Consider the following 13,556-nt stretch of genomic DNA (forward strand, 5'->3'; position numbering starts at 1 on the left):
GAGGAGCCAACATTATTCACTAACCTTCAATTAATAGAATAGTATGAATGCGTCCAGTTAGGACATACAAAACATACAACATATTCGTTTCATATTTGTGAATTAATTGTAAGGCTGTATTGGGAATCGGATAGGGGTTGTTTCAGTCACAGTATCTCCTTGCCCATTTGTCTCTATGAATGGTATAGATTAGGGGTGTAACGATGCATCGATTAATCGAAATGCATCGATCCTAATGTGACGATTCAACTGCATCGATTTGAATATGTTAGAATCGATTATAATCGAAATTAATCAATTTTTTTTTTTTTTTTTTTTTTTGTATTGTTTTTATTGACCTATAGTCCATTCATGCTGAGTGAATCAGTTCCCCCAGCCACATTTGTGTATTCAACATTTTTGGGGGAATTAACTGATTATTAAAATTAATCTAATCGAAATCAAATGAAGAGATTTCATGATGCATTGAATCGTTGCCTGAATAATCGTAATCGAAATTAATCGCTGATGAATTGAAAATGGGGGACCCTGATGTAAACAAGACGAAAGTCTTTCTCTGGTCTGCATCCCCTTAACAATTGTGTGTATTGAGCTGTACTGTACTGTACCCATTCTGCAATCTGTTAATACAGTTTTCAATCAATCAGGTCGCATCGTTACACCCCTAGTATAGATAGATCTTCTGTACCTAATACCACAACAACAACAACAAACACACACCGGTCACATAGGGCTGGGCAATTTGGAAGGAATCAATATCATGATAATTTTCTTTTTAATTGAATAACTATATGATCCCATTGAAAGGCAATACAATTCTATGTATTTATCACCCAGCCCTACACACACAGGTACCTTGCTAGCTGTTGTAGCAGACAGACCAGGGACTTGGCTCCGGCCCTCTGTAGCTCGTCCAGCTGCAACTCCTGGTACAGCAAGTGGAGGACCGAGAACAGGGCAGGGATGTGAGGGAACAGGGGAGCTGAACTGTCCACCTGCAGAGGCAGACTGGCTGGAGAAGAGGGCTGGAGGAGAGGAGAGGAGAGGAGAGGAGAGGAGAGGAGAGGAGAGGAGAGGAGAGGAGAGGAGAGGAGAGGAGAGGAGAGGCATTGTTAGCCACCGCACGCCAACAAGACCATAATAATAATAGTGGCAACAACATATACAAACATTGCACTCATCAGGACATAATTAACCGCAGTGGTGTTTTTCAGTGAAGAGGCATTTGGACAAAATAACGTTTCCACAAAATAAAAAATAATGTCCAAAATTATCAGTGACCTCAGATTAAACTCTGATGCTAACAAGGTCTCAGTTTTCGCCCCCTTAGACCCAAGTGCTACTTTCGATACAATTGACCATAATTAATTAATAGGCTGTAATGCACTTTCTACCGGCCTCCTGAAAAAACGATCCTGGATATTCGGGTTGATTGATGGACATGGTGGTGGTGGTTGGATGGGGGGGCAGTGGCATTGTGAGTGGTCTGGGATGGCACTGGGACCTTTGGGACGCTTTGGGGTGCTGTGGGTTGTGATGGGTTCTTCATGAGGGGGGGTCCCTGGGGTGTCGTGAGTTGGGGGTGTATCAGTGGTGGGGACTGACCGGGGTCCGTCTGGGCGCATGCGGGAGACTGGTGTTCGGCTCTGGGGGAGGTCTGGGGGGGTTTGTTAGAGCCTATGGCTTCGACTGGGTTATGCTTTCGAGCAACACTGTACTTATTGTACTTATTTTATGCCTATTCTTATGTCTGCACTTTCTACATTGCACTACTTTTATTGTCTTTTATACCTATGCTTATGTCTGCACTTTATGCATTGCACTACTTTTATTGTCTTTTATACCTATGCTTATGTCTGCACTTTATGCATTGCACTACTTTTATTGTCTTTTATACCTATGCTTATGTCTGCACTTTATGCATTGCACTACTTTTATTGTCTTTTATACCTATGCTTATGTCTGCACTTTATGCATTGCACTACTTTTATTGTCTTTTATACCTATGCTTATGTCTGCACTTTATGCATTGCACTACTTTTATTGTCTTTTATACCTATGCTTATGTCTGCACTTTATGCATTGCACTACTTTTATTGTCTTTTATACCTATGCTTATGTCTGCACTTTATGCATTGCACTACTTTTATTGTCTTTTATACCTATGCTTATGTCTGCACTTTATGCATTGCACTACTTTTATTGTCTTTTATACCTATGCTTATGTCTGCACTTTATGCATTGCTTGTATTCCGTCAACTGTATGCAAATTGTATGCCTATGTTCATTTTATGCTATTTGCTGTGAAGAACTTTGAGCTGCAATTCATGTATGAAAGGTGCTATATAAAGTTATTATTATGTCTATAATGATGTTAAAAAGAATGCAGAATACATACAGAGAGTGTCTCCTCTGCCGCTGAGGAGCTAGTGGTGTTCATTTCCAGTGAAGAGTCTACTTGAAGACAGACCGGCTGGGAGGCCATCTGACGGTGGTAGTGGGAGCCCATCATATAGTCCCAGTCCTAGAGAGAGGTAGATGGAGAGGTTATCATCAACAACAACAACAACAACAACAACAACAACAACAACAACAGACATGTCCCTACTGATTCAATCCACCTAAATGTATTTTTCTGACCACCTAAAGGAATTTAAAGTGGACCCGGGGCTTGACACAAGGAGCACACAAGGATTATGTAGGAGCACAGTGAACACTTCATACCGATGATACCTTTTTCAGTAGGGTTGGGTATCGTTTGGATTTTATCGATTTCGGTTCTGGTTCTGCTTACCAAATCTGGTTCTTCGATTTATAATATATATTTTTGGTGGGGAAGAAAATTAAATATCAAGAACCAAAACTATTCTATGTATTGGCAGATTTAGGGCATGTGTCCACCTATCTCATAAAAACGCTGGCAGTGCGCCGGTAGTGCTGGCATGAAGCGCATCTTGTAGATGACAGAAAGAAATCTACAGCCATCTTTTTATCGTTTTTTCCTGCCACGGTTTTGCACATATAGCATATTTTAATACACTTTATTGTATATTAATTATATATATAGTTATTGCCTGACACCACAGTTCGCCCTTTGCTTTTTATTAGCTTTTTAGTAGTGTATTCGTGTAGTTATTATTATTAGTGTATTTGTGCTTTGTCGCGAATCTCAATGGCCCGTCTCTTGTGGGAGACAGCCAAGACAGGCAGGCAGCTCCGGTGTCAGGTTACAAACAGAGTGGTAGATATGAATGGCTGTGATTGGTTGTCTGAAAATGAGCTCAGCGCTTCGCTCTGAAGTTCAGAAAGTTGAAATTTTAAACGCTGTGTGCGGCCGCACAAAAAAGCTGAAAAAAGAAGCCGACTGCAGCGCATTTCCTATAGGCGGCGCATGCGGCCGCATACGCTCCCTCCCCATTGGGATACATTGAAAAAAGACGCTTGCGCCCATAAATATGAGATAGGTGGACCCGGGCCCTTAGGCTATAATTGTGAACCATAACATGGCCTTTAGTCTTACATTCCCGTCATCCATTTCTGATGGATGACTATATCAAAGGAGGCTTATTCAATTCATTAATATTGCAGTGGATGATAATGCATTTTGCTTATTACCTAAGGAAGGAAGCAATTATGTAAGGGATAATGTATAGCTATCAGAGTATGAGGTCATTGTCGCAAAATAATTGACCGACAGAGTTTAGAATACCGAGGCGCCTCGCCGAGGTATAGTATAGCTATACATTATCCCGCTTATTACATGGCTAACTTACTAACAATATACCCAATTCATTTTACACCATCGACAAGACGAGATCAAATGCAGACGCAGTTGTTCTGTGGCTCTGTCAGCCCAAATAAAGTGATTATTATTATCGCCGGCAGCCGGCAGGTGTGTCGGATTGCACTGATGCAGTGTGTGTCAGTGGGCTTGATTGCTCCAGCTGCGAAAAGCAATAATCACCGGTGATTATTGCACGTTGCCCATGGCAGCGGTCAGTTATCGAAAAAGAATTCACCGCTGTCAGGGGCTATTGACCAATCACAATCAAGCATTTCGGCGATGTGAAAACGCCATGTAATAATGCTAAGTAATGTAAGCCGTTCACCTTAAATCACTGCTCAGTGACGTTCATCCACTCTTTCTGTGCTCATCTTCCCCTTCATAGCTGAAGTGGAGGTTTTCTTTAATAGGGGTGTCTGGGGATGAACTGGAGGTGGTAGGCTGCTCTGTGAACTTGCATCTAGGATTATCGTTGGGTAACTCTAATATAAAAGACTAATCAGCTGTCAGTATATTGTTACACTTGAGTGTCTCACATAGCCAGATCTCTCTCCATGTATAGGAGATATTATAAAAACGTTCAAGCATTTGCTGCTGTTAGCCACCGACCGTTAGCCATTGTCCAGAAAAAGTAAACAAGAGGCCTCTGCTCACATGCTTTGCTGACACAACCATGCAAGCAGTGAAATGACGTTGGTCCAAGCAACAGGTCTTGGTAGTTGAGTAGATTATATGCAGCGGGGGGAAACATAATTGAGCCTGTAGGATCGGATGTCATCTTTACTTGTGCTCCTAAATGAATCGCTCCAATTCTCACACATATAATTTTTGTCGCAAACGCTCACACTGTCGAGCCCTGGGTCCTATTGTGAAAGCTGCCTGTTCCTGTGTGCTGCATTGTTGTGACAGAGTGATGGGTTGTCCCAACAATGTGAAGATGTTACATATGTGCATTGTGGCTTTTCTGCAGTTCAGCTTTGTCAAGAACCCTCCCTCTTGAAACGAGCCATTCAGAATCGCAGCCACACTTATCCCCTACTTAGACGCATGCTCTACCTGCCACAGATACCATAGCAACCACTCACTGCGCTATTCCCAGCCTTTTAGGGGAGATTGTGATCGATTTTAAACATCTTTTAACCTCGAGACGAAGTAGATTATAGTTTTACTCAACATAAAATCACATTTAATAATTTTCTCTGAATATGTTTGTTTTGTAGCAAGTAGTTTATTTGCCGTCGCAATATTTAGTGTTATGGATTTCAACATTCAAAACGACCACAGTGTTCTGTCTCATTATATAGACTGTCTCTGGTTAAACTGCCACAGTGTTCTGTCTCATTATATAGACTGTCTCTGGTTAAACTACCACAGTGCTCTGTCTCATTATATAGACTGTCTCTGGTTAAACTGCCACAGTGTTCTGTCTCATTATATAGACTGTCTCTGGTTAAACTACCACAGTGCTCTGTCTCATTATATAGACGCTCTGGTTAAACTACCACAGTGCTCTGTCTCCTCATTATATAGACTGTCTCTGGTTAAACTACCACAGTGCTCTGTCTCATTATATAGACGCTCTGGTTAAACTACCACAGTGCTCTGTCTCATTATATAGACTGTCTCTGGTTAAACTACCACAGTGATCTGTCTCATTATATAGACTGTCTCTGGTTAAAGTACGACACTGCTCTGTCTCATTATATAGACTGTCTCTGGTTAAATTACCACAGTGATCTGTCTCATTGTATAGACTGTCTCTGGTTAAACTACCACAGTGCTCTGTCTCATTATATAGACGCTCTGGTTAAACTACCACAGTGCTCTGTCTCCTCATTATATAGACTGTCTCTGGTTAAACTACCACAGTGCTGTCTCCTCATTATATAGACTGTCTCTGGTTAGACTACCACAGTGCTGTCTCGTCATTATATAGACTGTCTCTGGTTAAACTACCACAGTGCTCTGTCTCCTCATTATATAGACTGTCTCTGGTTAAACTACCACAGTAGTCTCCTCAGTATATAGACTGTCTCTGGTTAAACTACCACAGTGCTCTGTCTCCTCATTATATACTGTCTCTGGTTAAACTGCCACAGTGATCTGTCTCCTCATTATATAGACTGTCTCTGGTTAAACTACCACAGTGTTGTCTCCTCATTATATAGACTGTCTCTGGTTAAACTACCACAGTGCTCTGTCATCTCATTATATAGACTGTCTCTGGTTAAACTACCATAGTGCTCTGTCATCTCATTATATAGACTGTCTCTGGTTAAACTACCATAGTGCTCTGTCTCCTCATTATATAGACTGTCTCAGGACCGCTACTGTTCCTAATTTATGCAAATGACATATCGTCAGCTTGTGACTGCAACTTGTTCCTGTTTGCGGACGACTCAGCCCTGCTGGTCTCAGACAAAACATCTGAGCTACAGAGAAAAGCCTCCTTGATATACTCGACTTACAAAAAAGAACCTGTGGGAGGATTTCAACAAGATAATTGCAACAACAGTGCAAAATATTTCACTATAATATTTCAAAGCAAAAAAATAAAAATAAAAAAAATATATATATTTTTTTAATGCTGCCCCCTGTGCCAATGAAAATGGCCCTGCGTGCCTATGCAGGCACGTGTGCCTAGGGTTGCCTACCCCAGATATAGACTGTCTCTGGTTAAACTGCCACAGTGCGCTGTCTCCTCATTATATAGACTGTCTCTGGTTAAACTGCCACAGTGTTCTGTCTCATTATATAGACTGTCTCTGGTTAAACTACCACAGTGCTCTGTCTCATTATATAGAGTCTCTGGTTAAACTACCACAGTGCTCTGTCTCCTCATTATATAGACTGTCTCTGGTTAAACTGCCACAGTGATCTGTCTCATTATATAGACTGTCTCTGGTTAAACTGCCACAGTACTCTGTCTCATCATATAGACTGTCTCTGGTTAAACTGCCACAGTGTTCTGTCTCATTATATAGAGTCTCTGGTTAAACTACCACAGTGCTCTGTCTCCTCATTATATAGACTGTCTCTGGTTAAACTGCCACAGTGATCTGTCTCATTATATAGACTGTCTCTGGTTAAACTGCCACAGTACTCTGTCTCCTCATTATATAGACTGTCTCTGGTTAAACTGCCACAGTGTTCTGTCTCATTATATAGACTGTCTCTGGTTAAACTACTACAGTACTCTGTCTCTTCATTATATAGACTGTCTCTGGTTAAACTACCACAGTGCGCTGTCTCCTCATTATATAGACTGTCTCTGGTTAAACTACCACAGTACTCTGTCTCCTCATTATAGACTATCTCTGGTTAAACTACCACAGTGCTCTGTCTCCTCATTATAGCCTGTCTCTGGTTAAACTACCACAGTGCTGTCTCCTCATTATATAGACTGTCTCTGGTTAGACTACCACAGTGCTGTCTCGTCATTATATAGACTGTCTCTGGTTAAACTACCACAGTGCTCTGTCTCCTCATTATATAGACTGTCTCTGGTTAAACTACCACAGTAGTCTCCTCAGTATATAGACTGTCTCTGGTTAAACTACCACAGTGCTCTGTCTCCTCATTATATACTGTCTCTGGTTAAACTGCCACAGTGATCTGTCTCCTCATTATATAGACTGTCTCTGGCTAAACTACCACAGTGCTGTCTCCTCATTATATAGACTGTCTCTGGTTAAACTACCACAGTGCTCTGTCATCTCATTATATAGACTGTCTCTGGTTAAACTACCATAGTGCTCTGTCATCTCATTATATAGACTGTCTCTGGTTAAACTACCATAGTGCTCGGTCTCCTCATTATATAGACTGTCTCAGGACCGCTACTGTTCCTAATTTATGCAAATGACATGTCGTCAGCTTGTGACTGCAACTTGTTCCTGTTTGCGGACGACTCAGCCCTGCTGGTCTCAGACAAAACATCTGAGCTACAGAGAAAAGCCTCCTTGATATACTCGACTTACAAAAAAGAACCTGTGGGAGGATTTCAACAAGATAATTGCAACAACAGTGCAAAATATTTCACTATATTTCAAAGCAAAAAAATAAAAATAAAAAAAATATATATATTTTTTTAATGCTGCCCCCTGTGCCAATGAAAATGGCCCTGCGTGCCTATGCAGGCACGTGTGCCTAGGGTTGCCTACCCCAGATATAGACTGTCTCTGGTTAAACTGCCACAGTGCGCTGTCTCCTCATTATATAGACTGTCTCTGGTTAAACTGCCACAGTGTTCTGTCTCATTATATAGACTGTCTCTGGTTAAACTACCACAGTGCTCTGTCTCATTATATAGAGTCTCTGGTTAAACTACCACAGTGCTCTGTCTCCTCATTATATAGACTGTCTCTGGTTAAACTGCAACAGTGATCTGTCTCATTATATAGACTGTCTCTGGTTAAACTGCCACAGTACTCTGTCTCATTATATAGACTGTCTCTGGTTAAACTGCCACAGTGTTCTGTCTCATTATATAGAGTCTCTGGTTAAACTACCACAGTGCTCTGTCTCCTCATTATATAGACTGTCTCTGGTTAAACTGCCACAGTGATCTGTCTCATTATATAGACTGTCTGTGGTTAAACTGCCACAGTACTCTGTCTCCTCATTATATAGACTGTCTCTGGTTAAACTGCCACAGTGTTCTGTCTCATTATATAGACTGTCTCTGGTTAAACTACTACAGTACTCTGTCTCTTCATTATATAGACTGTCTCTGGTTAAACTACCACAGTGCGCTGTCTCCTCATTATATAGACTGTCTCTGGTTAAACTACCACAGTGCTCTGTCTCCTCATTATAGCCTGTCTCTGGTTAAACTACCACAGTGCTGTCTCCTCATTATATAGACTGTCTCTGGTTAGACTACCACAGTGCGCTGTCTCCTCATTATATAGACTGTCTCTGGTTAGACTACCACAGTGCTGTCTCGTCATTATATAGACTGTCTCTGGTTAAACTACCACAGTGCTCTGTCTCCTCATTATATAGACTGTCTCTGGTTAAACTACCACAGTAGTCTCCTCAGTATATAGACTGTCTCTGGTTAAACTACCACAGTGCTCTGTCTCCTCATTATATACTGTCTCTGGTTAAACTGCCACAGTGATCTGTCTCCTCATTATATAGACTGTCTCTGGCTAAACTACCACAGTGCTGTCTCCTCATTATATAGACTGTCTCTGGTTAAACTACCACAGTGCTCTGTCATCTCATTATATAGACTGTCTCTGGTTAAACTACCATAGTGCTCTGTCATCTCATTATATAGACTGTCTCTGGTTAAACTACCATAGTGCTCGGTCTCCTCATTATATAGACTGTCTCAGGACCGCTACTGTTCCTAATTTATGCAAATGACATGTCGTCAGCTTGTGACTGCAACTTGTTCCTGTTTGTGGACGACTCAGCCCTGCTGGTCTCTGACAAGAACAAGTTACAGGTTGAAAAAACCCTCAGCTCGGAACTAGGCAAAATCTGCATATGGCTCGCCGATAACAAACTATCATTACACATGGGCAAAACAGAGTCCATTCTCTTCGGTTCAAATAACAAACTCAGCAAGACCGGCGGCTTCTCAGTTACAGTGGGTGACAATATTGTCACAAGGATAGATGAAATTACTAGGGATGCACCGAAATTTCGGCTACCGAAAGTTTTCGGCCGAAAATGGCAAAAAATGGCCTTTCGGCTTTTGGCCGAAAGAGTTTTTTCACAGAAAATATGTCACCGAAACAGAAACAACCTGTAACCTAACGCGTGTTGTTGTGGTGATGTCGCGCTGTCGGGAGTCGCGCTGTTTCTATGTAAACTCTGCGCGCAACGCGTCCAATAAATGCGTCTTTAACATGCTTTTATATCCTTATTTACTATATGCCTGTCGCGGTTAATCACTGAGTGATCTAATATGCATATTATTCAGAGCGAGAGGGGGGGGGGGGATTGTGTTTCTCACATTGACGCTGTCTGTCTGTCTGTCGCGCGTCTACTGTGCCAAAGTCAAGAGAGCACATTCAGCTGGGGACTAGAAAGGTGCGCTCAGTAGAGCACAGATGTCCGCTGCGGCAGCCAGAGAAAAGATGGAATTAATGTACTGTATGCATTCAGAAGTGCTGAATAAATGTTTTATGGACCCATAAGTGATTATTTATTATTTAAGTTAAGTTTTGCCATAATCATATATTTTTACATAATCATAATGTTCCACAACATTGGTAAAAAAAAACTATTCTATGAATCATTTTCGGCCTTTCGGCTTTCGGTTTTCGGCCAACTGTTTTCTATTTTCGGTATCGGTTTCGGCCAAGAATTTCCCATTCGGTGCATCCCTAGAAATTACCTACCTGGGTTCCATCCTAGAGGCTAATCTTTCCTGTGACAAAATGGCATCAAATGTAATAAAAAAAGTCAACCAACGAACTCGATTCTTGTACCGGATCTCCTCTCTGGTAAACAAGAATACCCTGAAGACTCTGGCAGGAGCACTCATTCAAGGGTACTACGACTATGCTTGCACCTCATGGTACCAAAGCACCTCAAAGGCACTAAAAACAAAATTACAAACATCTCAAAACAAACTGGTCAGGCTACCTGGTCAGGCTTGACCTGACTCCTAGAACCCACCTCACCCCTGCCCACTTTGACAACCTAGGATGGCTTAGAGTAGACGACAGAGTACAGCAACTTGCAATGGGCCTGGTCTACAAGATACACTACACGACCAAGGTACCCATGTACATGTCAAAATACCACGATCACAACACCAGAGGGAGCTCCACAAATCATGTTAAACCCAGATTCGGCTCAAACAAGGGGCTAAACACGTTTCGCAATCATGCCACATCAATGTGGAACGCCCTACCCAAAGCTGTAAAGGAATGTGAATCACTACCCACTTCCAAAAACACTCTCAAAGAACACCTACGGGAGACTGCAATTCGAAACTGGCCCCTGCAAATGTCCTAACCCAACCCCCTCCAATGTACAGTAAATGACCAAGTATGGCTTTGTCAATATTCCAATGTACCACAGTGCTGTCTCCTCATTATATAGACTGTCTCCATCTATACCAGGGGTCAGCAACCAGGGGAGGAAACTAACTTTTTGGCTTACCAGCCAACTGGCGAGTATCTGATTTTTTTACCAGCCAAACAGATTTTTTACCAGACAAAAAAAATCGCTAATTGTGATAATTACTTCTTTGTATGTCAAGCCGCGTCAATGTTGTGTATGCATCTGGGTAGGCACACTGTGCCTTTAAGACAGCACAGTGGTCTTACGACAGTGCTGTGAAGTACCGTCAAGTGTTGTGGTAACGTCAGTTGGGTTGGTGTGCTGCTGTTGTGCACAGTGCACTGGTTGAGCTAGCCCCTTTCGTGACTGCGATGTGCAAGCCAGGGGCTTTTGAGCATGAAATAAAATGTCTAACCTTACGTCGTAGTCCGGTGCTTTTTTGGAAACATTATAGTCATAACAGATACACCTAGCTGGCTGCTTTGAGCACACGGGGCTAACGTTAGCTAGCAAGCAGCTATAGCTAAAACGCTAACTAGAAGCTAACCACTGTATACAGTTCCAGTAGACTAACATTACACCTCTGTGATTTAAATGTGTCCTTAGTAACTTATACTCGAGGGTTGTGCTAGGGTTGGATGCAGTTTCCCGTTGGTCAGTCTGTCTGTTTTCCATCTTCTGCTGTGTTTAACGTTATCTGTTTGCGAGTGCTCCTGATGGCTAGCCTAGTACCGCGGGACTTTTATTATTATATGTCCGCGGGTTGGCCAGTACTGCGCAAACATTTATTAAACATTATATGTCCGCGGGTGGTCTTGTGCAGTGCTCTTGTGGCACCGTCAACTAAAGCGAACACTCAGAAGACGTGCAGAATGTTTTATTTTTTTGTATACTCGCCAGCAGGGGAGGAAACAAACTTTTTGGCTTACCAGCCAACTGGCGGGTATCTGATTTTTTTTACCAGCCAAACGTAAAAAATACTAGCATTTGGCCAGTAAAGTGGCCTAATTTCCTCCCGTCAGCAACCTTTACTATCAAAAGAACCACTTTTCCCCCCTCCCACAAAATAAAATGCTCAGGGAGCCGCACAACCTATTTACCCTTAAAATGAAGTTAACACAGTGTATAACGTTTTATATATCCCCAAGCATACCCCACATTTAGCATAAAATAAAACGTAGTCCACTTTGAAAAAAGACTACCATGTGTAGACCTACTTTGAAATAAAACACAGAAAAGGAGAAAAAACACTGGCATCTGTAGACCTACTTTGAAATAAAACCCTGAACTATGCAGCTCTATTAGTCCTTCCCTTATTTGTGGAAAATCTATAAAATAAAAGCCAATTTTTCGTTGTTCGCAAATTTCGCACCACATATCAGGCATACAGGTAAGCCTGCATCGTTAGTCGTGAAAGCAAATTAATCTGTCCACGCTGAATTAAACCCTCTATTTTCCTCAGATTTTCCTTTTTTTGGATTTATCCATGGTTAGCTTACTGGGGGGTCGGAAACTCAAGATTAGCCACTTGCAGACGGCAGGGAGAGGCGCTGGGGTGTGATGTACTGTATATTTTAGTTGATGAAATATTTTTGTTGACAAAACATCTTAGTTGATGAAATATTTAAATTTTAAACAGTATGACATCGATCTCCAAAATAAGAAAAAAATGTAAAAGAATTTTTGGCCAGGGAGCCGCAGCTGATTGGCTAAAGAGCTGCATGCGGCCTCGGAGCCGCAGGTTGCCGACCCCTGATCTATACATTATTCAGGTATAGAGAACAACAACAGCGTAGATATTAAGCGAGCGTGGGCACAGCACCGGGGCGGCAACTCCTTTTGGAGCAACAGGGTAAGATGCCGACCCATTGGCTGCCGATCACTCCTCATCAACATTAAAAAAGAACCAAGAAATCCACCTTATGTCTGACCGGGTGATTTCTGACCAGCTAAATGAACTGAGCTGAGCAATCACCTCATCGGAGCCCCCGTCAGAAGGCCGGGCCTTCTTGGCTGCAATCACCGGAGAGAGAGGCACTTCAAAGTGGAGCTGGAGGGGGACAAGGAGACAACAGGTCAGGGGCGGAGGTGTTGCTATTGGTTCAAAAGCTCAGTGCAAAAATCAGTGCATTTCCACAATTAAAGTAAAAAATAATAGAATATTTCTTTGAAGAGAGCACATTGTGTTCACCGCTTTCTACCTGGTTTTTAACCCGGTGTATAAGAAACATAAATAATAACATTAAAATTCAATAAATTATAAATACAAAATGATATTTTCATGTAAAAGAAAAGAAAAAGATTTGATAAAAAAAGATGTAATACGAAATTATACAACATCTGTCTCAAAAAACAGTGTTTCCCTCTAATGGCTTAACTATGGGTTGGCTTGATCTAAGAGTTATGAAACTCTATTGTGAGAATAATATAAAAAAAAACTATGTGGACCTGTGTAGCTCAATGACTACAGTGCTTAGCGTAGCACTAACACTGCCAGGGTTAGACTTTCTGTGTAGCTCAATGACTACAGTGCTTAGCATAGCACTAACACTGCCAGGGTTAGACTTTCTGTGTAGCTCAATGACTACAGTGCTTAGCGTAGCACTAACTCTGCCAGGGTTAGGAGTTCTATGTAGCTCAGACAGTGGGAAGAGTGCTTGGTGATCTTGAGCAAGGCACTAACACTGCCAGGGTTAGGGGTTCCATTCCCACCGGGACCACCTATACTGAAACATGTATGCAG

At 41.9% G+C, this 13,556-nt stretch overlaps 1 protein-coding gene across 1 annotated transcript in view; it reads right to left on the reverse strand.

The window, feature by feature from the left end:
* The window catches only part of anapc1 (anaphase promoting complex subunit 1), a 252,373-nt gene that overhangs the window by 170,559 nt on the left and 68,258 nt on the right, over nucleotides 1-13,556 (reverse strand). Inside the window, exons 19-22 of the mRNA XM_084321811.1 lie at nucleotides 13,419-13,539; nucleotides 12,789-12,863; nucleotides 2,399-2,524; nucleotides 856-1,025 (exon numbers count right to left, since the gene is read on the reverse strand). Coding sequence (XP_084177937.1) covers nucleotides 856-1,025; nucleotides 2,399-2,524; nucleotides 12,789-12,863; nucleotides 13,419-13,539 — 492 coding nt within the window. The remainder of the gene's footprint in view (nucleotides 1-855; nucleotides 1,026-2,398; nucleotides 2,525-12,788; nucleotides 12,864-13,418; nucleotides 13,540-13,556) is intronic.

The sequence above is a fragment of the Notolepis coatsorum genome (genome assembly GCF_963971535.1).
Source record: "Notolepis coatsorum genome assembly, chromosome: 9".
Taxonomy (NCBI): domain Eukaryota; kingdom Metazoa; phylum Chordata; class Actinopteri; order Aulopiformes; family Paralepididae; genus Notolepis; species Notolepis coatsorum.